At 35.7% G+C, this 26,961-nt stretch overlaps 1 protein-coding gene across 1 annotated transcript in view; it reads left to right on the forward strand.

Moving 5' to 3' along the window:
- Positions 1-26,295, forward strand: part of LOC127837919 (deleted in malignant brain tumors 1 protein-like) — an 82,787-nt gene extending 56,492 nt beyond the window's left edge. Inside the window, exons 32-46 of the mRNA XM_052365373.1 lie at positions 1,030-1,180; positions 2,737-2,912; positions 4,738-4,942; positions 6,905-7,077; positions 8,075-8,311; positions 8,913-9,081; positions 10,120-10,247; positions 13,831-13,987; positions 15,955-16,064; positions 17,994-18,122; positions 19,066-19,260; positions 20,952-21,194; positions 22,197-22,391; positions 23,833-24,034; positions 25,047-26,295. Of these exons, the coding sequence (XP_052221333.1) occupies positions 1,030-1,180; positions 2,737-2,912; positions 4,738-4,942; positions 6,905-7,077; positions 8,075-8,311; positions 8,913-9,081; positions 10,120-10,247; positions 13,831-13,987; positions 15,955-16,064; positions 17,994-18,122; positions 19,066-19,260; positions 20,952-21,194; positions 22,197-22,391; positions 23,833-24,034; positions 25,047-25,182 (2,606 nt within the window). The 3' untranslated portion in view covers positions 25,183-26,295. The remainder of the gene's footprint in view (positions 1-1,029; positions 1,181-2,736; positions 2,913-4,737; positions 4,943-6,904; positions 7,078-8,074; positions 8,312-8,912; positions 9,082-10,119; positions 10,248-13,830; positions 13,988-15,954; positions 16,065-17,993; positions 18,123-19,065; positions 19,261-20,951; positions 21,195-22,196; positions 22,392-23,832; positions 24,035-25,046) is intronic.
- The last annotated feature ends 666 nt before the right edge of the window (positions 26,296-26,961 follow it).

Raw genomic sequence — 26,961 nt, forward strand, 5'->3', positions numbered from 1 at the left:
CTTGATCATATATACATGAGCATTTAAATTTTATGCACTTTTTTTACTCTCAATTTGTGCTTTTTTATGCCCCATTCTTCGAAAAAGAGGGGGTTTATTGTTTTTGGCCTGTTTGTCTGTCATTCTGTCCCAAAACTTTAACCTTGGTTAAAGTTTGATAACTGGCAATATTGAAGACAACATCTTCATATTTGGCATGCATGTGTATCTCATGGAGCTTCACATTTTGAGTGGTGAAAAGTCAAGGTCAAGGTCAAAGGTCAAATATTACTGTATGTTTCTGTCCCAAAACTTGAACCTTGGTTAAAGTTTGGTCACGACTTTTGGAATATTGAAAATAGCAACTTGATAATTGGCATGCATATGTATCTCATGGAGCTGCACATTTTAAGTGGTGAAAGTTCAAGGTCATCCTTCAAGGTCAAAGGTAAAAAATAGGTGCAGTAGGGGTCATTGTGTTTCTGACAAACACAGCTCTTGTTTATAATGAAAGTTATATCTAATGCAATCCTAACTCACATGTTTTGTGTGTACCTCTAAAATAATTATTGTCAAAACAAAAGTTTGTTTTCTTTAAATTATTGTTTGCATTTATCACATTAAAGAAGGCAGCCAGTCTCAACCATTCCATGAAATTGAAGGTAGTTTACACAATGCAGACTTCTGACATTATATTTCCTGTGGCAACATTCAAAGTTGTTGAAGTGCTTTCTTGGATTTTATTTGGCTGACCATTTTGTCAAGCAAACTGCTTCTATCAGTGCATTATTTGTTAAATTTTCATGAAACTATATATATGTATTATGTAAAAAATGAGAGAAAGCATTTTACATTTTGTCTCGATAACATTCAAAATGGCCCAAAAAGTTTGTCTTTAGAATGACACTTAAACTTATGCAGTTACATGAAGTAAACATGTTAAATTATGACACTTTAAATCTCTTTCATTTAACATCAAGTGAACATAATAAATTAAACATGGCCAAATGTACGTATTCAAAACTATTAATTTTGCTGATGCTTGGATAGGTACCTCTACAAGTATCCGACTGGTTGGTGGTTCCACCCAGTACTCTGGCAGAGTGGAAGTATTTTACAACGGAACTTGGGGCACAGTCTGCGATGACTATTTCACAAACCAGGCAGCTACTGTCGTGTGCCAAATGTTGAACTATCCAACGTACGTACTATAGTTTTGCTTACTGTTAAGTTTTTATGCCCCCTAAGGAGGGCATATAGTGATCGGACCGTCCGTCTGTTTGACTGTCTGTCATTATGTCACACTTTCCTTTTAGGTTTCGCATGTAGGTTTGAAAAAATGCTCATAACTTCTATGTCGCTTCAGATAGAAACTTGATGTTTGGCATGTATGTGTATGGAGCTGCACATTTTGAGTGATGAAAGGTCAAGGTCATCCTTGAAGGTCAAAGGTCATATATATGGCTTCAAAGCAGCGCAGAGGGGGGGCATTGTGTTTCTGACAACATCTCTTGGTTTTAATTAGGATTTTCAACAAAATATCTGGTCAATGACTTAAGTTTGCATTGACCAATTGTGATAACACTTTTGATATATAATACCAGGCTTGCATGGGTCAAGGTAAAGGTTACTGCGACTAAAAATAGAAAAAGGGTAGCCCCTGAATAGCATGAAAAAAGGCATGATATTATGTGCATTTTGAAATGCTGTTTCTTTTCACACATTAACTTATTTTCAAAAGAAACTTCATATAATGATGGATAACCTTAAGAAATGGGGTGGAGTACAACACCATAAGTCTTCATTAATTTTTAAGCAGTATTTGGGTAATATTTTATAGTTTTGTGATTGTCATTACCCCATAAGTACTGAGATTGTAGAGAACAACGAGAAGAATTGCAGAGTGCAAGGCATGTAAGCTTTCTGTCCCCTACTGGTTTCACCGGAGGGGACTTATAGTTTGCTCTCTGTGTGTCAGTAGTCCGTCAATCTGTGAGTCTGTCACACTTTTCTGGATCCTGCAATAAATTTAAAAGTTCTTAATATTTTTTCATGAAACTTGATACATGGATAGTTGGCAATAAGGACATTATGCACGTCATTTCATTTTTTTCCTACATTCTTGTTGCTATGGCAACAAATATTAAAAATATATATACATATATTTCTGACAATGGTGAAGCTAGTAGGGGACATATATTGCTTGGCAATAGTCTTGTCTTTACTTTATATTTATTTTTATTTAATATGATTCAAAACAAACTTCCTGAGTTGTATGTTTTCACTTGCAGTGTAATAAATATATTGTTAAAATAAAACAGTTGGTCAGGTACTTGTAAATAACTCAATATAAATAAAAGACTTACTAACCATTAGTTGAACAAATATCAGCAGACAAAACTCTTTTGAAAATGTTTCTTGAGTCATTTTTAGCTCGGCGTTTTCGGAGAAAACCCGAGGTATTGTCATAGCCAGCTTGTGGTGTTGTCTGCCGTCCGCCGGCATCCCGCTAAAACTTGCACATAGTGCTCTAAAATTAAAGTGCTTCCGTGCTTCCACCTACAACTTTGAAACTTCATATGTAGATGCAACTTGATGAGTAATACACGTTACACCTAAAAAAAAATCAAAAAAATCTGACAAGCTCTCATTTATTAAAAACTGCACCTGCAGCCGAGCATTGGCACCCGTTATGTGGTGCTCTTGTTCCTATTCTTTTTACAAGACACTGTGTTTTCTCCATGGCCCATTTTTCAGTGCTGGAGCTCAAATGCTAACCCGTCTCACTGGGTACCCTGCACCTCCCAGCAAGATTTGGTTGGACAATGTGGTCTGCCTAGGCACGGAATCAAACATCGGCAACTGCCAGCATAATCCATGGGGAACTAACAACTGCGGCCATCTAGAGGATATTGGTGTCTTCTGCTCATCAAGTATGTGTGTTCATGTTGACTCTCTTTGATGTTGATTTTTTCCGCTCATTAAGTATGTCGGTCCTTGATGTCTGTCATGATATTGGTGTTGTATGCTCTTCTAGTATGTCTGTTGTTGATACATTATATTGGTGTCTTCTGCTCATCAAGTATGTGTGTTCATGTTGTCTGTGGTTGACGTTTTCTGTTTTCTGCTAATCTATATGTCAGTCCTTGATTTACCGGTTTGTTGTTGCTGTTTGTTTCTTCTGCTCATCAAGTATGTCTGTCCTTGATGTTTGTCCTTATAATGGTTTCCTCTGCTCATCAAGTATGTCTGTGCTTGATGTTTGTCCTTTTAATGGTTTCTTTTGCTCATCAAGTATGTCTGTCCTTGATGTTTGTCCTTATAATGGTTTCCTCTGCTCATCAAGTATGTCTGTCCTTGATGTTTGTCCTTATAATAGTTTCTTCTGCTCATCAAGTATGTCTGTCCTTGATATTTGTCCTAATAATGGTTTCCTCTCCCCAATAAGTTTGTCTGTCCTTGATGTTTGTCCTTATAATCGTTTCCTCTGCTCAACAAGTATGTCTGTTCTTATTGTCTTTCCTTGACATCTGTCCTTAATACATTTGTATATGTCTTGTGCTGTTCTAGAATGTATCTGTCATTGACGTCAGTCCTTGATATCTGTCCTTATATTGGTGTTGTATGCTCTTCTAGTATGTCGGTCCTTGATTTCTGTCTTTATATTGGTGTTGTATGCTCTTCTAGTATGTCAGTCCTTGATTTTTGTCCTAATATTGGTATTGTATGCTCTTCTAGTGTGTCAGTCCTTGATTTCTGTCCTTATATTGGTATTGTATGCTCTTTTAGTGTGTCTGTTCTTGATACATTATATTGATGTCTATTGCTCAATAAATATGTCTGTTTTTGATGTTTGTTGTTGCTATTGATTTTTTTTCTGCTATTCAAGTAGGTCTGTCGTTGCTTGTGTCTCAGTCTTTAACACTGCGGTCAATTGCTGATATTTCTTGCAATGAATACACTGATATTTACTTTTATTCTTGAAACTTAAAAGTAATGTTATGACGAAGAAATTAGTTAAAGTATTTGAATCTCGTAATTAATTTTTTTTACTGTGAAATAGCCCAAGTAATCACTGTTATGAAACACTTGCACACATGAAACCAAGAATGAATATTGGACATAATTTAAACTGCAAAGTATGCTAATAGAGTTCACAAGAATCACGGTAGAATTTAACTTATGCAGATAATCCTGTACGATTAGTGGTGTGATAACATGACTACATGTATGCTACATAAATGGTTCTCTCTGTCCTGTGGGTTATTATGTTGTCCTGATTTTTAGCGAGGCTGCTTTCGGAGAAAACCAGAGCTATTGTCATAGCCAGCTCGTCGTGTCGTGTCCTCCACCGGCATCGTGCTAAAACCTTAACATTGGCTCTTAAATCAAAGTGCTTCCACCGTCAACTTTGAAACTTCATATGTGGATGCACCTTGATGAGTTCTACACGCCACACCAATTTTCGGTCAAAGGTCAAGGTCACTGTGACCTCTAAAAAAATAAATAAATTCTGACAAGCTTTTGCAGCCGATCATGGCACCTGTTATGCGGTGCTCTTGTTCTCTTTTTTTTCATCACTTTTCTTTCTGACATATATTTTACAAAATATTTAAATTACAGTACAATGTGCATATTTATGTATGGGAAGGTTTGTAAATATATCTGATTCACAAATTGCTGAATATTTACCTATACCTTGTCAAAAAAGATGCATAAGTAAAAGATAGCATGCTTGAATCCATTGCCTCCTTCAAGCACCACTGGCGGGCACGTCGACAACCGTGCGGGTACCAATGTCAACACCGTTGCCAGGCTCCACGTCCATCAGACTGGTCGCCGGTAACAGCGCGTTTGAGGGCCGCGTGGAAGTGTATGCATTCAATCAGTGGGGCACAGTCTGCGACGATAATTGGAACTCCTCTGACGCCTCTGTTGTCTGCAGAATGCTGGGTTATACAGGGTAAGTGTGCAGAGTTGAGTGTGTAATTGTTGTATTGATTCAGAATGGTTAAGTGAATTCAAATGTATTGCACTAGCCCACGTACAATTTCAGGTAAGATATTCCTTAGGAGCTTTGGGAGTTCAAAGTATCACAGCCTCGTGTGTCTGTTTATATTGTTCAATTAAAATGTGTGTTATTACTTGTGTATAAGATTTTTCGGTCTTGGGAGTACTTAGCTGATCCATTAATTATACCACCACAAACGAAGTTTAGGGGGGTATATAGGAGTGAGCTTGTCTGTCTGTCTGTTGGTCTGTCGGTCTGTCCGTCGGTCCTTATTAAGTGTCCGCTCTCTAATTCAAGTTGTTTTCATCCAATCTTCACCAAACTTGGTCAGATGATGTATCTAGATGATGTCAAGGTCAAGTCTGAATATGGGTCATGCCAAACTAGGTCACGGGGTCACTTAGTGCGTTTTACACATTGAGCATGGTGTCTGCTCTCTCATTCAAATAGTTTTCATCAGAGCACACCAAACTTGGCCAGAAGTTGTATCTAGCTGATGTCTAGGCCAAGTTCGAACATGGGTCATGACAGGTCAAAAACTAGGTCACGGTGTCACTTAGTGCCTTTTTAACATTGAGCATAGTGTCCGCTCTCTTATTCAAGTAGTTTTCATCCGATCTTCACCAAACTTGGTCAGAAGTTGTATCTAGATGATGTCTGGGTCAAGTGTGAATATGGGTCATGCGGGGTCAAAAGCTGTGTCACGGGGTCACTTTTTGCGCTTTCAACATTCAGCATGTTGTTGACTCTCTAATTCAAGTAGTTTTCATCCAATATCTTCACCAAATTTGGTCAGAAGTTTTATCTAGATGATCTCTACGCCAAGTTTGAACATGGGCCATGCTGGCCAAAAACTAGGTCACATGGTCACTCCGTGCATTTTTTAACATTCAGCATAATGTCTGCTGTCTAATTCAAGTAGTTTTTATCTGATCTTCACCAAACTTGGCCAGAAGTTTTATCTAGATGATCTTGAGGCCAAGTTTGAACATGGGCCATGCCAGATCAAAAACTAGGTCACTGGGTTCGTTTAACATATTCAGCATGGTGTCCGCTCTCTAATTTAGGTAGTTTTCATAGGATCTTCACCACACTTGTTCAGAAGTTGTATCTAGATGATGTGTAGGTCAAGTTTGAACATGCACCATGTCGGGTCAAAAACTAGGTCATGGGGTCACTTAGTGCGTTTTAAACATTGAGCATGGTGTCCGCTGTTTTTTGTGAAGAGAACATGCAAAATATTCTGTGTCAATGCGGCATGTGGGGGTATTCGTCACGTCTGTGACAAAGCTCGAGTTAAATCTTGATAAAATCACATACAGTAACAACTTTCAGTATTTCGAATGGTACATAAATGGGATCAGCATTGTTGGTCCCAACAAATCAGATCGAGTTTTCCCAAGTTGCGAAGATGCAGATAACAACCAGAAACTCTTGTATCATAAGTATGATTTGAATGTTCTATATGAATGATCACTTGTGGTTTGATCATATTGATATTTTACTGACAAATAAATATTACTCTTCTTATTCGCTCGGGCGTCGGCCTACTATGGCTTGGGAACCGGTTAGATCTGGCTCGAAAATATCATAGTGTCTTATGGTTGATTTTGATGTTCATTATAAATGATCACTCGTAACGTAAAATAAAAATTCTACTGAAATTAATACATATTTGAGCTGTGCCCTTGGTAAAGTCTGTTTGCACAGGCTAATAAGAGACAATACTTTTCACTTTTATAGAATTTTATGTTTACAGAAAGTAACTTAGCAGAAGTACTGTTTATGCGGAAACTGTTGTCCCTGATTTAGCCGTTGAATGCTGCACAGGCTAATCTGGGACAACACTTCCCACATGTATTAAGCCCCATTTTCCCATTACAAGGTTCATTTTGTTTTTCCTATCTTTCCCAGTAACGGAGCTGCAGCCAGGGGGTCGGCCTACTACGGCCAGGGAACTGGTCAGATATGGTTGGACAACGTGTTCTGCCGAGGCACGGAGGGTTCTCTAGAGCAGTGTATGTCCAACGGATGGGGCGCGCACAACTGCGGTCACCAGGAGGACGCTGGGGTCTCCTGCCTCTCAAGTAAGTTTAACCCTTTGCATGCTGGGAAATTTGTCGTTTGCTAAAATGTCGTCTGCTGAATTTCTACAATTAGCATTTTCTTCGATTTTTTTCAAGGAATGCTATCAGAATAGCAAACAGTTTTGATCCTGATTAGATGCCACGTTCTGTGGCGTCTCATCTGGATCCAAACTGTTTGCAAAGGCCTTCAAAAATTCGGTTCAAGCACTGAAAGGGTTAAGGCGATCAGGGAAGCTTTTACTATAGGTTCATCACTGTAAGATTTTATTTTATTAAAAGCTGCTGACTTGTATTTAAGATACCGCGGTCAGCTGTTTTCGATTGAATAATGATTGAATTGGAAATTTTGTTTTAAATGAAAAAACAAAAGAAATTACGCTCTTTTTAAATATAGATGTATGATTATGATAAAATTATCTTTAACTTTCCAAAGGGAATTTTGTGGTTATTACACCACAAAGTTTATCAGTGGCAAGTTAATTTATTAAAACCATGAAATTTATTGTTTTTAGTCTATGGCCATTTCATTTATGGTAGATTTATCAATCTATCTTAAGTGCAAAGAGTCAATACATTTTATGAAGGTTCTAAAGACTATGACAGTTTTTGGAAACCCTCTTTTTTAGCAAAATTAATTATTTTTTGTGACTCTTAATTTTCGGACATACGGGTTTTCATCCATAGTTAATGTCTCTCAATTTTTTGACAGTATATTTTACCGCGCTATTCTACAGACTTCGAGTGAGAAGAGTTTCACAAGAAATTTATTTAACATTGATTGATTTCATTTATTTCAATATAATTATAATTTTGGGACACCTTTATTTGTGTGTCTAAATTTTTGGACACCTGCAATTTTTGAATATTTTTTGTATCTTAATTATCGGACACAAAAAAAATAATGATTTTTAATTGTCTGAAAACTTAGAGTGATTACGGTAAATATGATAACGATTCCACTGGATATAGTCTATTGTTAAAGTATGATATTTTTCAGCCACAATTCCCAACAGATTCCTCCTGTTTACTGACACTACTCAAAGATCCATATATAGAATGGACATGACGACCAAGAGCTATATAGCGATACCATTGCCAAGTCAAGAGAATCCCATCGCTATCGACTACGACTACATCGGAGAACGATTATACTGGACTGACGTCAGCAAAAAAATGATTCGCACTGCTACTCTGGATGGACTCAGCTCTAAAACCATCCGAGTGTTACCTTCAAGTAAATTCACATTTATTGTGTAAAACCAGATTTTTTGTTCAAACATTTTTTTTAATATTCATAGATTTCTTCTTGGTTGATAAAATACCATCTTTAACTTATGTATTATGAAGACATTATAACTATTTTCCCTTTTTTAATCAAGAAAATGTTTCTTTGTTAATATATTTTTTACCAAGAATGAAGGCATTCCATATAAAGTTAACAGCTATAACTATTGCATGTTTCTTAAAAATGTTATGCGATGTGTCACATTTGTACGAATCATGAAATAAAATTGGTCATGTTTGGATATGTAAGGATCACAAAGATCATAATCACTTGAAAGATTTCCATCATATTGGCCCGTATTTCTATTACTTAACCCTTTCAGTGCTGGAACCGAATTTTAAAATCCTTTGCGAACAGTTTGGATCCAGTTGGCGTCTCATCAGGATCCAAACTGTTTGCTATTCTGATTTGAAAAAAAATGGAAGAAAATGCTAATTTTAGAAATTCATCAGACGACATTTTAGCAGACAACAAATTTCCCAGCAGGCAAAGGGTTAACAAAGAAAGTAAAGCTACGAATTTTAAGATATTTCCGTTGGTGTTTCTGTAGACTCAGTAGCAGATGGCATCGCTGTGGACAGTATTTCCCAACTGATATTCTACTCCGACACCGGGACCGACATCATCGCTGTCATGACGATGGACGGTTCCTTCCAGTCTGTCATCATCAACTCAGACCTCGATCAACCGAGAGCCGTGGTGGCAGATCCAAATGCAGCGTAAGAGCCATTAATAATAATACATTAAAGTTTATTTTCTTTTCCATCATTTGTCTTACGTGTTTTTATTGAAACATTTTAACGTGAAAATGTGTCATGCAATCATTCTCCAAGAGTTTACTTTCTTAACATACATTCGGATTTTTGTTCAATCAGAGAAGTTTCATACGAGCTGTTCACAATAATTGTATAAACTAGAGGTTTATGCTATTGCTATTTTTAGATCAGAATTGGGTTTTTCCAAAAATTGGAGAATCTGTTTTCGTCACCTACGGAAACTAAAAATCGTCCAAAAATGCGATATTTGATAATTATTACTGGAAATAAGGAGGAAATAATAGGATAAATAGAAATTTATGTGAGTTTTGGATAAAGATCAAGTTTATCATGCTCGACTCGAACCATGTCTGCAATCCTCGCGCTGGTACATCGGTTCTAGGCTAAGCTTCGCATGATAAACTTTATCTTTATATGAAATTCACATAATATTCTCTATTAACATCGTTTCCACCACCGCCCATATTCTTACAACTTTTCACATGCCACATGTGCAGCATTTTCTTCGGTGTATTCTCTATTTATCAGTTAAATATCCACCATGAATTTACAAATATTGCTTCTATTAATAGATTAATTGTACATGTTTACTCCAGCATTTCATTGGTCAGCCAGTTACCTGTTCGTAATCTTATCGGCTGAAAGCGTAAATATCCGTAGTGAAATGGGCTATAGTCAAAGTGAAAATGGCTTTTGCAACCAGCATAAAACCAGAACAGCCTGCGAGTAACTCGCAGTCTGTTGAGGTTTTATGCTGCATCAGTAACTAAGGGTTGGAAATAAAGCCTTTAAAACTTGTATTTAGTAAGAAGGGTTTTTAATTAAATGTAACTTTGTAAGGGACTTTAAATGCGTAAAAAAATGTGTCTATGTGGGGTAGGGTTAAACCCCATATGCATTTCACCACTTAGACCTCTGGATATTAACCATCAACCATTTGTAATGACATTTTATTCTGTCTTGTTTGTCTATATTTTCCAGTAAGCTCTACTGGACTGACTGGGGCAGACATCCTAAGATCGAGACGTCGTCTTACGACGGATCAAACCGTCAAGCCATCATTAATTCCAACCTCCAGTGGCCTAATGCAATAGCAGTCGATACTACAGGTAGGATAATTTACTTTTAATAGGTTGCCATGGCGTAGTGGATATGGTGTCTGCCTACTGGGAGGTCATGGGTTTGATCCCCACTGAGTGAGCGTTAGATCACCCCCAGAGACACCAAGCACCAAGTACTGGTTCTAGTCCTAGGAGACCGACTCAAGAGCGTTTCAAATAAGCCTTAGGCTTTCTATGCATTTGAGCTCAAATAAATAGGTTTTAATTAAATTACTTGCTATTATAATATTATTTTCAGGGCTTTTGCTGGTATTTATAAAACGTTTTAAGAAAAAATTGAGGAAACTTAACTAGTTTTTGGCTATCAGTGTTTGGTTTGTTTTGCGATAAAAGTTTTTTTGAACAAGTAACTATTGTTAGCTACTCTGTCCTTTTTAAAGCAGAAAACATTAAGTTTCTTAAGAAACATTGATTTATAGTGAAACTTAAATTGAGATATCCCTCAGGGGGAGCATTGTGAAAGTCAGCCCTGAATATTGCAGCGAGGAATAAATTCATCTCTCCTACAGCACTTGTGTTTGTGGGTAGTACTGTATAATAATTTAGTTATAAATACCCAAGATTATTTTTTTTATTTTTTTTATTAATTATTATTTTCTGGTTCCATAATTATGTGGTGTTCTTACATCACCAATCCATATCTCAGAGCTCCAGATAAGGTTTTGTGAAATTCTGAACGTTACTACCAGATTTTCAAAAAGAATTCTTAACTCTGAAATTTTATTCTTAACGTTACTACTAAGTTTTGGAAAATAATTCTTAACTTTTCTAAATGACCTAAAATAAATAATAATAGTTATTTTCATGCAAAAAATCAAAATAAACATACTAGCAACTTTATTAATACGAGCTCAACAGTGTCTATTCAGTATTATACAATTTTATTTTTCATATACCTTCATATGCCCAAACTGTACTTAGATTGCATGCCTTCGATGAATTTTTACATATTTCACAATTAAAACGGGTCTCCCCTTCAATCTTTTCAACGATTAGCCACGGGAATTGTCCCTTCCACTCGTTCAATGTTTTTTTTTTGTTTAAGTTTGGACCTGTCGTGTCGCGTTTTTTAGCTTTTCCGACTGTGTCGGCAACTGAGCATACAACATCGTATAAAATCTTTTCTATAATGTCTTTCTTAACATTCAACTTCGGCTCACTTTGTGTACAATATGTTAAAAGCGTGTTTATGCACGCTTTGCAGTTTTTTAAGACGCTCTCTGGGCGCCGCCATTGTTTTTTGACAGATAGACTGGACACGCCGCTATTATTGGAAAAAATGCGCTTTGTTAAACAAACCCGATAACCATTCTATATAAGCGCCGAAAAGATCTTTAATACGCGAAAAGAACTCAATAAAAATCGGTACAAACCGATGTAAAAATAATATTTGTAACTTGATTTTGTAATTCTTAATGGTACGACAAAATTTTTAAATAAATACGTAACGGACTTGAAAATAATTCGTAATTATGAAAATACCCTTATCTGGAGCTCTGATGTCTGTCAGAGGTGAAGGTTATGACTCATGGTCAGGGGTCAACCATTTCTGTTCCTATTCCTCATATTCCTAAGGCCTGGAAGTGTTTTTTTTATTAAAATGTCTTTGTAATTCTTTTGATACTTTTTTTTCAAAGGACAAGTTTTCTCTTTAAATCTAGGTGGTGGCCAGACATTTTGAAAAATGTGCTTGGTACCAATAGTGCTAAAAACCTTTTATATTGCAAATGATAAAATTAACAAATAAATCACTCCAAATTCAGCATTCCTAGACAAGAACAGTGTACAGGACAACAGATAAGATTTCATGTTAATTAGCTTTCAGAAAAGCTTTTTGTAACAAATAGTTGTATCCCTCAAAACTATTTGTCAATTAGTTGTTTACCTTTTGATAAAAAGTTACAAATATTTTTTGAGGAGATGATCGAGCTCTTCATTTTGTGCATTGATAATTCTCAGCAATTCTTTCATTCAATTTATAAAGTCATTATAAATTCATATTGTCAATTATTATTTGTAACTATGGACAAATCAGGGATGATAATGAGTTATTTTGTTTCAAAGGCCCATTTCCGAATCCTCTCCATCAATGCCTGTATAATAATTGTTCGATGATATTGTTTGTTTTTCTGACATGGAATCGCCACAGTGTTATGAGCTGAATATTTTAGAAGCTGTGCGCTATTAAATCTGAGAGTATACTCTCCACAACGTCTTTTCTTGATTTTCAGGTCGGTTAACTAATTGTAAAATATTGGAAGCGCACTAAATTAATGAAAGTTTCATACTCCGTCCGAGTTTAGCAGCCAAAACTTTCCAGAACTTTTTACGACTTAAGTAAACTTGTTATATAGACACAGGTCCGAAACGGTGTCTATTTAAACTTACAACAAATATAATGGCCACAGTAAAGTTTACAATATACTCATTCAACTTGAAAGAGGTACAAAGAGAAACGGTAAAAATAAAACTATTAAAAATCACTTGCAATTTGTTTTTCAATGTTCATGGATCATTTTCTGTACGATTGATTTTTTAAATTTCAATTCGTTTTTTGTCAAATACAAATTGTAAAAAGTATAAAACGATTCTTATCTTGCAGAGTTTATGTCTGTGTCCTACAAATTGGAGTCTTCTCCTTTACAGTTTAGTGAATTTATCACTGTACATACAGCAAAATTTTAATGTTCACACTTAAAAAGTTGTCCGTCTGTTTAGCGCAGTGGTTGGTACATGGCACTTCTCACATAGGCAAGCCAAGTTCAATCTCCATTCGAGGAGTTTGTTTAGTGATCACTATACCAGACAGGTGAGATTTCCTACGGGAACTCTGATTCGTCCCCACAGAACAAAACCACACTAAAATAAAAAATACCTTTAAAAAAGGCTGGAAATTGCAGACATAACTTAACATTTGTCCCAACTTTTGATAGTCATGTTAGTTTTGGAAGGAATGCTGGGAAACACTCTGGGTCCTAACAGCATCCAGCCTTACAGACAGAAGGACTTCATTAACCCTTTGCATGCTGGGAAATTTGTCGTCTGCTAAAATGTCGTCTGCTGAATTTTCTTAAATTAGCATTTTCTTCGATTTGTTTTCAAAGAATACTATCAGAATAGCAAACAGTTTGGATCCTGATGACACGCCACATTCTGTGGCGTCTCATCTGGATCCAAACTGTTTGCAAAGGCCTTCAAAATTCGGTTCCAATTCTGAAAGAGTTAACGGTGAAAAACAGACAAATTGTAATGTTGATGTATTATGTGTGTCAAAACAACGGCAGGATTATTACAGTTTATAATGATAAAGACTGAATATGTGTAATAATGTCCATGCAGACAGTACTTTTTTTATTGATCATGTTGACACAGGGTCTTTTTTTGTCTTTTTAGGTTATTTTTTTTGAATGGACAGTTTTTGGAATATCATTTTACTGGGTCGTTTTTGCAAGTTTTATTATTTATTGAGCTGTTTTTTCTGGTAAGATTATTTACTGGGCTATTTTTGCAAGTAATGTTAGTTACTGGGCTGTTTTTGAAAGAAAAATTATTTACTGGGCTGTTTTTGCAGGTAATATTATTTACTGGGCCGATGGAGGGACCGGAAACATTGAGAAGGCCAATCTGGATGGTTCTAACCGTCAAACAATCTACAGCCTTTCAACTTCCCACTTTTTTGGCATCGCTTTGTACGGATCCATGCTGTATTACACAGACTGGGCACAGCAGTAAGTAAAAGGAATGTCAATCAGACTGGTTTTACTGTGCAACAAAAATTAACTCATGCAGGGAGGGAGTTGATTGGATTAATTGCAGTCGGGTTTGATGGTTGTTTTGCTAGTTGATCAGTGTGCATCAAATATTTATAGATATTTCTCAAGAATCTTCAAATTTGTCATAACCCACCATGAAGTGTAGCTGTGCCAGACAATTTCAGTCTCAAATGATCCACACATTTCTGAATACTTTGCCCTTGGAGAGAAGACAAAGCCGTGCAGAGAGATTAGTCATGTGACAAAGCTCTAGTTGAGTTCAGTATGCAGTTTCTTTTTTCACTATTTTGGGAATGGGGCCGGGTCCCTTTGGATTGGGAAATATTGCATCCTTTGGACTAAAATTGGGAAATTAATGTTGTTGATTTTATGCTCACAAATACTTTAAAATTGATAATAAAAGTGATTTCAATATTATATTTTATAAGGTTCCACTTATAGAGCTGGATTTGGAGATGAATAACATGTTAAGACTTATAATTAAAAACATTCTTTGTTGGAAACCTTCAATTTAGAAAAATATATACTTTTTGTCCCCTAGCGGTTACCGGTTTCACCGGAGGGGACCTATGGTTTGCGCTCTGTGTGTCTGTGAGTCTGTCTGTCTGTCTGTCTGTCTGTCTGCCTGTCTGTCACACTTTTCCGGATCCTGCAATAACTTTAAAAGTTCTTATATTTTTTCATGAAACTTGAAACTTGCAACATGGATAGATGGCAATATGGACATTATGCACGTCATTTCATTTTGTTCCTACGTCAAAAATTCTGGTTGCTATGGCAAACAAAACAATTTTTTTTTGAAAATGGTGGAATTTCTGACAATAGTGGAGCTGGTAGGGGACCATATTGCTTGACAATAGCCTTGTTTCCAAATTGGAACACAAAACACTGGTATGAATATTCTGTAACAACGGAGAAATCTGTGGGAACCTGGGATTTGATTCATGTGTGCAAAGTGTGGTCCACACAGGCTAATCAGGGACCACATTTTCATCTTTTATTGTATTGTTCATTTTAAGGAAGTCTCTTTTTAGCAAACATCCTGTTTATGCACAAAGTGTCACCCCTTATTAGCCTGTGTCGACTGCACAGGCTAATCAGGAAAAAAATACGCAAATTCTTTAACCTCCTTTTCCCAGAGCCAGGCTCAAATGCTTTCAGTGACTTCTTACCCATGGAGATGTGATTAGGTTAGCTGCTTGTCTCTCCTTGAGTAAAAACCATAATAAAGTTTTCGGATAATTTTTTTGTAAGTGGGGTTTTTGTTCAAAATTAAAATTGTCGGACAGTTTATTTTATAACTCTGTTTTACCAGAATTCTGCCCTTTTGCACTTATCTGTTGACATGTCAATCATGCATTTTTACAACCGGATTAAGGTTATTAAACACAGCAGACAAAAGACTTAGAGCATAGTACCATTACATTGCCTTATTGGGTAGATAACCATGTATAACGATACATGTAGTAGACAATGGTTTCCACTCAGCTTAAATTGAAACATACATAAAATAATTTGTACCATATGGCATGGTAATTTACTAGCATAAACTAATTTATTTGTTTAAACAATTGACGTTGTACACATTACATACCTGTATCAGATCGTCAATTCAATATTTTTACAGTGTCTCTTAATTTGGGAACACACATTTATTGTTCCTAAATTTTGGGACACCTGTATTTTTAAAAATATATTTTTTAATCTAAGTTTTTGGACACCAAATTTTTGAATTATTTTTAAGTGTCCAAAAAGTATTTTAAAAAGTATTAACAGTATACAATAGAATAGTTAAAAGATAGAACACAAATACAACTTTTTGTAGCACAGTGATGGTTGTATTTTGTATGGAGTGAATCGGTGATATTTTGTAGCACAGTGATGAATGTATCATGTAGCACAGTGATGGTGGTATTTTGTAGCACAGTGATGGTGGTGCCAGCATCTGGTGGTACGCCAACTGCATATGGACCCCCAGGGTTTGGGCGACTCAATGACATCCACGTGCAGGTCAATGGAGCAAGTCAGACAAGTAAGATCATAGGCGGAAAAGTGACATTTACAGTGATAGTCAGTGAGATTAATTCAACTTCATTGATATAGTTGTATCAATGTCTTTAATTGCAGGTCTTATCACTTTGTTATCTATGTTATAAGCAAATCTCAACAAGGAAAGCTTCCTGAATTTTATCAATTCAAATTTATAAATATGTTCCTTTAATATCTGGCTACATTGTGTAAAGGTCGTTGTACTGTACGTTAAAATGTTTTTAGGAAATAAGTTATTGAATAATTCTGAATCATTTTGTTAACAGAGTATCTAATTGGTTATTGCAAATACAAATCATATTTGAAGTGCCCACTTAAGTTCAATGTAAATTAAGAATTTTCCTAAAAAGATTTGTGAATTTGGGCCCAGGATTATAGAAGAGGTTGCTGTACACATTATTTGCAGCTCATGTCCACTGATATTATTTGACATATAGTAAATTCACATTAATCAAATAAATTTTGATGACCTTAATTTCACCTGCCACTTGATTTTTTTTTAATGTGAGTGTTCTTCAAACTGGGTTGTAACTGAATCAACATTTTTAACCCTGACAAAACAGCATTAGAGTTTGGCGTTACACTGCTGATTGTTCTTAACCCATTTATGCCTAGCGTTTAGAAAATAGGCCTTGGCAAACAGCGTAGACCCAGATGAGACGCCGCATGATGCGCTGTTTGCTTAAAGGAATTTCTATAAGAAATATTCTAAATTTTGATCCAATTTAGAAGGATGGGAGAGTCCACTAGGCATAAATGGGTTAACATTTCTATTTCAGATGCCATAGTTTGGCACTTTTCCCTCAACATTTTAATGCCTATCTACTGATCAAGTGTGCTCCAATGTTATGTCTGTTTTTACCGTATCTACTGATCAAGTGTGCTCCAATATTACGTCTGATTTTACCGTATATACTGATCAAGTGTGCTCCAATGTTATGTCTGTTTTTACCGTATCTACTGATCAAGTGTGCTCCAATGTTACATCTGTTTTTACCGTATATACTGATCAAGTGTGCTCCAATGTTACATCTGATTTTACCGTATATACTGATCAATTGTGCTCCAATATTACGTCTGATTTTACCGTATATACTGATCAAGTGTGCTCCAATGTTACATCTGATTTTACCGTATATACTGATCAAGTGTGCTCCAATGTTACATCTGATTTTACCGTATATACTGATCAAGTGTGCTCCAATGTTACATCTGATTTTACCATATATACTGATCAAGTGTGCTCCAATGTTACGTCTGATTTTACCGTATATACTGATCAAGTGTGCTCCAATGTTATGTCTGATTTTACCGTAATATATATACACTTGAACACCTTTATAATCCGAGGTCACCGTTATTTCGAAGTATTTTTTGGGTCCCGATATAGGTTCTTCTTTATTAAATGTAAAATTTCATTGTTAATCCTAATTGGAAGTGATTCTTGTCCGTCCCAACACTATAATTTGCACCTAATTGCCAATCTTTAATCCAAAGTCAAAACTGCAAAACATTGAGCGTAATTTCACACCTTTGTCGTCTGTGCGTGGCTCGTCAAAAGTAAATGTGGTCATATTAAATGCATCATATATAAACTCTACCTTTTTAACAAAAATCATTACAAAATGTCTGATACAAACAAGTCAACCACATTACTATTTTCCCAACCAAATGTCGAGCAATCTGAGGAAGGGCCTGATACCCAACCCGTCGAGGATATCCAAATCGGCAGTAAATAAAAAGGGGGTCAAGCGGCGTCTCAATTCCAAATCATATCTGGAGAGTCTTCTGTCAAATATTTATTTCGAATTATCGTTAATCTAAAGTTTGTTTAAAGGTCCCGATGACTTCGAAATAACATTGTTGAAGTGTACTTGTCAAGCAGACTCTGATGTTGGGTATAATTTTTCAGATACAAATGCGTGTACGAACGGCCGCGGTGGTTGTAGCCACATCTGTATTCCCATGGCAGGAGGCAACAAGAAGTGCCTGTGCCCTGATGGACTCACCCTTCAACCTGGGGGTCTCACTTGTGCTGCATGTATGTGGTGTTGAGTGTTATACACTGAGCAGTGCTCATGACTTTTTGTGTAGAGTATGAGATCTCATATAGACATTTTAGATTAAAAGATTTTCAGCATCATTTTGTGATTTTTTTAATTTTCAACTGTAAATGTTTGCATGTTGAATGTTTTTATGTATACTCGCTTTTTATGGTATATGGCTATATATAGTTTTCGGACTGTCCGTCTGTCTGTCTGTCCATCAGTCTGTCTGTCTTTCTGTCACACTTTGTGTTTAGGTTTCGAAATCTGCGTTTAGGTTTCGAAAGAGCTCATAACTTCTATCAAGCGTTTATAGTGGGCATAAGTCATCCTATGGTGACAGCTCTTGTTGTTCATATTTTGCTTTTCAATAAATTGATTTATTATTAATGTTATGATAGTGGTAATTTTTGCTTGCTTATGTATATGTCCAAGCTTTTTTCTACCTGTTCTAATTGAGATACGCAAAGACAGACACTTGAACTATTACTACTGCATTCAAGTCTGAACTGCTTCATTTAAATATGAAGGTACCAAGAAAAACAGCCTGCAGCCTTTATCAATGTATAGCATTCATGAACAATTATAATTATAAGCATTACTAACTAAAGAAATATGTAAAAAATACAAGACTAAACCAAATTTGGCACCAAGTTTAGGAAGCATTAACCTACGTAGGGGTTATGGTTTCTGCCTAGTGATCTTAAAGCTCACTGGTTCCATTCCAATCTCTGGAGCATTCTCAAGATCTTCTCTTAACACACCAAGAACTGGTTTTTACCCAGGAAAGAGACTCAGTAATAGCTTAATAGGCTGATGAAAAAGAGCAGATCAAGCTTAAATAAATAGCAGCGCGCTAAACCATACAGAACCTTATAAAAAAAGTCGTTTGCTAAATTGTTTTACTTGTTGGACTGGGAACCATTGTGTTTATTACAGCTCAACCCTGCCTACCGCTGGGAAGCATCACATTTGGGACTACCAATCCTCCAGCCTGCATGATGGGAAGTCAGCAGCCTGGAACCGTGTGCAATGTAGTCTGCAACAACGGATACCGGTTCCCTGGCAACACCCAGCTTACCTGCTATGGCAACGGAATCTGGAGCAACAATGGGGTGCCATTGGTTTGTACAGGTACATTTAGACTTTTTGAATATTATCAATTTTGAATATTATCAAGGCAGTGGGTTTCCGTTGCTATGCATGAGTTAAGTCATAAATGGCAACTTTAAAAGAACATAAACTTTTCAAAGTAATGTGCTATTTATTTGTACTTGTACATTAAGACTTTAAAAGTATTGAAAAATGTGATACTATATTTAACTATGTTATTTCATTGTTTTGTTTTGGTAAATGTAGACTTAAAAATCTTGAAAAAAGTGAAAGTTTGTCTTTCTTTTATTAACAATGAGATGCCATTGATTTGCACTGGTAAATCTATGTACAGTATTTTTGGTGGTATAGCAAATGGGGTGTCTTCTGGCTTTGCTTTGTTAAATGCGGACTTCAAAGTCTTGAATATGTGAGTGTTTGTAATACTTAATATAGCTATGGGCAGCAATTGATTTGTAGTGGTAAGCACAAGCTTTAATAACACTTTTCCAGCACATGTTATATGCAAGTGATTATTAAAGTCGCGTTCTGAGAAAACTGGGCATACTGCATGTGCGCACAGGCTAATCAGGGACGACACTTTCCGCTTTAATTGGATTTTTGCTAAGAAGAGACTTCTTTTAAACGAAAAATGTCATAAAAGCGGAAAGTGTTGTCCCTGATTAGCCTGTGTGGACTGCACAGGCTAATCTGGGATGACACTACGCACATGCATTTAGCCCAGTTTTCTCAGAACACGACTCATTTAATTATTTTAAATGTCAGCAGAGCTTATTTGACTTCTATTCATTTACTCGTCTGATCCAAAGTGCTCATAGTGAGCTAGTGTGATCACCAAATGTGCCATGTCTGTTGTTGTGCAAGCAGTGTCGTATGTCGTCAACTCTTTATATTGTAACAACTCTAGGGGCGTCAATTTTCATCAAATGATCTTGTTGAAACTTTGGAAGAATTTTTGTCTTGACAATATTTGGTAGAATTTGAATTTGAAAATCTTTGTAACCACTCTTATAGGCCTCATTGATGACTCAATCTTGATGAGGATTGGTCAGAAGGTTTATATTGATAGCATCAAGGCTTACTTTGAATCTGGGTGCCTTCTAAGAAAAGGTCACCAGGTCAAAAACTGTGTTGCCTGAATCTCGTTTGTGTTTGCTTATCAATACAATCATTCCAAAGTAAAGGCTGTGTTTACAAACAACAGAAAGGATTTGTACAGTATAAGTCCAAATCAATCTCTAATGATAAATACTTTTCTGCACTAACAAAGTCAGCAGGAACTTACATGCAAATTCTTGACAAACATTTTTACATGCCCCCGAAGGAAGGCATATAGGGATCAGACCGTCCGTCCGTCTGTCTGTCTGTCCTTCTGTCACACTGCGTATAGAGGTTTCGCGTTTAGCTTTCGAAAAATTCTCATAACTTCTATGTCCCTTCACATAGCAACTTGATATTTAGCATGCATGTGTATCTCATGAAGCTGCACATTTTGAGTGGTGAAAGGTCAAGGTGAAGGTCATCCTTCAAGGTCAAAGGTAAAAAAAACATGTATCAAAGTGGCGCAGTAGGGGGCATTGTGTTTCTGACAAACACATTTCTTGTTGGGTACATAGGAATGTAAATTTACCGGAGATTCTCACTGAATGCCATATCGGAAATGTAGAATTCCCATATCGGCACATTTAACTCTTCATCTCTTTTCTCTGCAGATATTACCCCACCCACTGTGACGTGTCCAGCAGACGTCTCAGTGACCACTGATAGAGGCCTGCAGATGGCCACGGTCACATGGCCGGCCGTTACAGCCACAGATAACTCTGGCCAGGCCCCGACCGTGTTTCAGAGCATGCAGAGCGGAACGACCTTCCAGGAGGGCGTGTACAGTGTCAACGTCATGGCGACCGATAGTATGGGTCTCTCTGCAACCTGCAATTTCAAGGTCACTGTAAAAGGTAGGCAGAGACATGAGAAGGTAGATGGGCTTGTTGTTAACCCTTTGCATGCACGGAAATTTGTCCTCTGCTGAAATGTTGTATGTAGAATTTCTAAAGTTAGAATTTTCTTTGATTGTTTTTCAAAGAATACCATAAGAATAGCAAACAGTTTGGATCCTGATAAGACGCCATGTTCTGTGGCGTCTCATCTGGATCCAAACTGTTTGCAAAGGCCTTCAAAATTCGGTTACAGCACTGAAAGAATTAAGGCAATTATGTAGATCCAGAAAAAGCAACAGCTTAATAATAATAGGGAAATATCAAGGTGCAGAACTCATTGATTTGATTCCTGCCTATTGTCCCTATTTGGGTTTTTAACCAAAAAGGTTAGGCGGTTTGTGTGCAAAGTGAAATGAGCATGTTATTAATGTAATTTTATGTTGAAAAAAATATTTGGGTTATCGGTACATAGGAAAGTTATTAGAGGGAAAGAGGCGGCTTGACCTTTTGGTTTCCCTCTATTGTGTGTTTAAGGATATCAAAGCATTTAGGATGATTATTATAATTTGACATTACTATTTGATATAAAGTATCCAAATATTTAACGGCAAATGAATTAATTTTTGTACTTAATTGACAGTTTACAAGTTACTATGTAGCACTCTGGATAAACCTATCTTGTGGAAGATTTCAGGGATAGTTGATGTATCACGATTGACTATGTAGTTTAGAAAAACTTAATGGAAAAGAGCCCTGGAATTTTCTTTTATGAACATTTTGAAGGATTTCTATTTAAACTCAGTTTTATTTCCAGTAGAGATAAAACTTTAGGGACACTGAATTTGTTTTCACTCTTTCCTGATATATTTCGACCTACTAGCTTTTTTTAAACCAAAATAATTTTATTTTTTTAAACCCCATTGAAGTGAAATATATCAGAAAAGAGTGCATTTAGTTATCATACTTCTGGCATTTTGTGTTTTTATAGAAATCATGGTTGACTTTAACTGCTGTTTTCAGTGAATCGATGTGGAATGCTACAGCCACCACAGTACGGCTACATTCTATCTGGAGTTTGTTCAAACGTTTATGGCTCCGTCTGCATGGTTGCATGTAACCCAGGATTCACTCTCAGTAACCAGGCTACCGTTGCTCAAGTAACATGTACAATGAATGGTAACCAGGCAGCTTGGGATTCGGTACCCAGTTGTATACGTATGTATTGATTTTTATTGTGAATGTAATAATTTGTGCCCTTTTCCCAAATCTTTCCAACTACAAATTTTACAAAGTTAAATGAAAGTTAAATAAATATATGAATGTAAAAAATTTGTGTAATCTAACTTCAATAACTGAAATTTGAAGAACAAAATAAGCATGCAAATTTAGTTCCTAAACTGATTATACATAATCCTCGTTGTTGTTGTTTATTTTCCTTGCCAAAAAGGGGGTAGAGTTATAGTCCTGGCTTATATCTGTCAGCATTCTTACTTTTATTTAATTGAAATTGCTGGGACGTGAAATGAAATTTCACCTTCATTTTTCACATTGAACTCAAAATGTGCATCATTCTCTCTGTCTGGAACTTTGTTTCGGTGCAAGATATTAGACACTTATGATTAAAATTTTGTTAAAGTAGATACGCACCTCCCTTGTGGATAAAGTCATATTTTTATGTTCCTTCTGCACCAATTACTTTTCACAGAGTAATTTCCATTTGATTACAAATGTGTTTCAGTGTGATGCTTTACTTTAGGCACTTTTGAACCAAATATTATTTGCAGCATCCATATACAGTGGTCATTTGTAGTTTTTGCTCTCTGATAAATTATTAAGTTGCATGCTTATGACACCAATGTTTTCATTTTTTGGAATTAATTTGATAATTTTCGACGAACTCAATAATTTTCTTTCTTTATTTTAGAAAAGACAAAAAAATAATGGGATTCAATTTTAAAGATTTTCAAGGGGACAACTTTTTTAAAATTAACTTATTAAACAAGTATACGCAGTGTTTATTAAAATGTGAACAACATGATTGTTGTAAGCAGTCATTAAATACAGTCTTTGTAGAATTAATTCCACATAAACATTGATATTCTTCCTTAATAAATACAAATACAAAGAAATAACTGTTTCATCAACTATGATCAAACAATTGCGTGTGTTTGCAATATGATATCTGTCTTGAAATATTATCTTTGTTTGACAAACAATTTACATAACCGAATGACGCAGACGTCACTTCATATGTTTATTTTTATGTCCCCGGATCAAATGATTGGGGTATATTGTTTTTGGCCTGTCTGTCTGTCTCTCTGCCATTGTATGTGTCTGTTATTGTATGTCTCCCAAAACTTTAACCTTGGTCACTTTTGCAATATTGATAATAGAAACTTGATATTTGGCATGCATGTGTATCTCATGGAGCTGCACCTTTTGAGTGGTTAAGTTCATCCTTAAAGGTCAAAGGTAAAAAAAAATCAAGGCGGCACATTAGGGGGCATTGTGTAAATTTCTGACAAACACATCTCTTGTTATAATAATGCTACTGATGGCAATGACAGAAACGCGGACTTAGTTGTACAATATATTTTATTTTAATTAATAAACAAGTACATTTTCATCGCTAACCTAGCATCATGTTTGCCTGCAGCCTCCACTAGCACAACTCCACCTCAGTCTGGTAACCAAGGAAACCAAGGTAGCAATGCTCAGCCAATCGTTCAACAACAGGTGTCCAGTAACAGTAATGGCGGTGGTGGCAGCAGTTACACTGGCGTTACCGCAGCGATAGTGGCAGGGGTGGTGTTTATTGTGCTCATTGTTGGAGGACTATTTGTTTATCTGAAACGCATGTGAGTATTCTATTTGGGATTCAATATTATACTGCGTCCAATCAAAATGTAATCACGATTTCAAGGAATTACCCAAAATGCTTGGTTCTAATTTTTATTTTGCTATTATTTCATACACAATTAGCATTTTAATTATAATTGATAATTATGAAATAACAAGAATTTCAGTTTAAATTCAAACATTTGAAAAACCTCTAATTAATTAGTAATGTATAACTATGCTTATATTTCTTGGACTAATTCTGCAATTCACTTTGGTATATATAAGCCATGCTCTGTGAAACAGGGGTTTAATGCGTGTGTGTAGAGTGTTGTCCCATATTAGCCTGTGCAGTCCGCACAGGCTTATCAGGGATGACACTTTCCGCTTCTATGATATTTTTATGTCCCCCACCACTATAGTGGGGGACATATTGTTTTTGCCCTGCCTGTTGGTTTGTGTGTTTGTTTGTTTGCCCCAACTTTAACATTTGCAATAACTTTTGCAATATTGAAGATACATGTAGCAACTTGATATTTGGCATGCCTGTGTATCTCATCGAGCTGCATGTTTTGAGTCGTGAAAGGTCAAGGTCATCTTTCAAGGTGAAAGGTCAAATATATAGCTTCAAAGCGGCGCAAAAGTGTTTCTGACAAACACATATCTTGTTGGTTTCAAGAAAGCCTCTACTTCCTAAATCAAGTTTCGGCGGAAAGTGTTGTCACTGATAAGCCGGTGCAGTCAACACAGGCTCATCAGGGACTCTTAATTTCTGCCTAGACTGGATTGTTTTTATAAGAGACTTCCTTTAAACGAAAAAAATCCTTAAAAGTGGAAAGTGTCATTTTGATTAGCCTGTGTGAATTTAGACGTGTTTTTTGCAAAGCCTGGGTTGTTTTTGTCCATATTTGGATAAAAAGGGCTAACTTGAAACAAGATCAATTTCCTTTCAAATTTGTATCCTTATTTTCAACACATTTGAAAATAGATATTTACTAGTTCTAGACTCAATATCGTTCTTATATTTCTCAGGCAAATGCTATCAGCAGGGAGCTCTGGAGGAATACAGATGGAAACCATGACAACCTCATCAATGTCGCGCAACAAAAACAATTCCAATTCTGGAGCCGCAGGTTGGGAAAATCCAAACTATCAAGTTGATGCTTAAATGTGGCCTGTGTATAGTGACAGCTATATGGAAACAGCTTAGAAAAACAGTATTCTGCAATGTACAATGTATATTACTTGTTGACTTAATTTATTTTTTTTGACATTGTTATGGTAGATTGCAATGTCAATGTTTATCTGGATAACCTGGCGTTAATATTGCCTATGCCAATATGAGAATTACTCATATAATACCTGGAGACTACATACAATTCTGATTGTTGCATAGATCGCCGATTGCAGAATTCATTTGTGAGGTTGCAGGTAAAGTGAGATATCATGTTTTATTTACCTCATTGTTCTGTTTGTATAAATTGTATACTTTTAAACAGTTTAAAATATGTACAATCCATAAGTCTAGCAATTGGCCCCATTTGGAGTGACATTAATATTAGACAGAAACTAATGTTATTTGTCACACACTATTTTTTTTATATTTTTCTCTGTCAGCTTAACAACAAAATAAAAAAAATAAAAAAACACTTAACCCGGTAAGTCAGATTGTCTTTTTTTTAGACATTATAAAAATCAATGAATTTTATATCCAGCTTTTAAACAATATTATTTTGGTATGAAATTTTAGAAATGTTACAAGAAACAAAAAGTGATAAATGGCTGCAATTATTGAAGTTATATATCTCAAGTTTAAATATTGTTTAAAATACATTGTAAGGTGCCAATGCTTAGTGAAATTAGTTAGTATTATATTTTCCAGCATTTCAACTATCAGCGATCCTGTTTCATTCTTCAAACATCCAGCTAATGTACTTTCATTATAGGCCAATTTATTACTTGTAAATACTTCAGCTTATTATTTATGTAGAAGAAATTTATAATATAATCTTAGTAGAAATCTGGTCTTAGAATAAATAGTAAAATAGGAAACTAAAAATTTTGTTTGGCGACTAATTGTTTTACTTTTACATTAATTTTCATACTCATTTATTGGATGCAATGAAAACTATTTGACAGTGCAATAATTTGTTGTTTTTATTGTTTCTGAATGTTAGAATGTTACGGATTAAAATTGTATAGCAATGAAAGATATTTAAGCTTTGTGTACATGTATAGCACATCAAGCGTCCATTAACTTGTATTAAAATGTAACATTTAAGTTTGAGTGCTTGTTGTTTTTTATTCTATATGAAGTGTAGACGGTAGTTTTGCTTTTTGGAATTATACAGAATGAAGCCCTGGTAATCACTTAGTTGTTTCTATTCATCAACACACAATTTTTAAGATATCAATTGAGTCAAGCATGTAGTTTTTGAGTCTTTTTACTGTCATTGACCTTGGAGCCTGGGTCTCAACAGGAACTCTATCTCATCACTCTTATTACTTCTGCCACATTATTTTAATTCCATCCATGCTCGACAAACCTAGGCTCCTGTCAAATTGTTTAAAATCAATTTCTTTTTATTTTACCATGGAGCCACACTAAAGACCTTGACTTTGGACCAAGGGATCTGGTTCTTGTGTGCCACATTGTCACATGATGTTTATTGCTTCTTCAAATATGTTTAATTGAATTTTGATACTGTATATTTTGAATAATCTTAATATAAAACATGTTTAAAAACTAAATATATTTGAAAATCCATTCACAACGGACACATTTATGCTGTGGAAAAACTGTTTATGCCTGATTTCCCAAATGAGACCTTGACATTGCATGAAGTGTGACATTGAATGATGGATCTGGCTCATGCCTGCCATTCCATCTCATCATGCTTATGTTTGTCCCAAATAATGCATAATTCAACCCTGCTGTACAAAGTAC

The sequence above is a fragment of the Dreissena polymorpha genome, chromosome 7 (assembly GCF_020536995.1).
Source record: "Dreissena polymorpha isolate Duluth1 chromosome 7, UMN_Dpol_1.0, whole genome shotgun sequence".
In the NCBI taxonomy this organism is placed as follows: Eukaryota; Metazoa; Mollusca; class Bivalvia; order Myida; family Dreissenidae; genus Dreissena; species Dreissena polymorpha.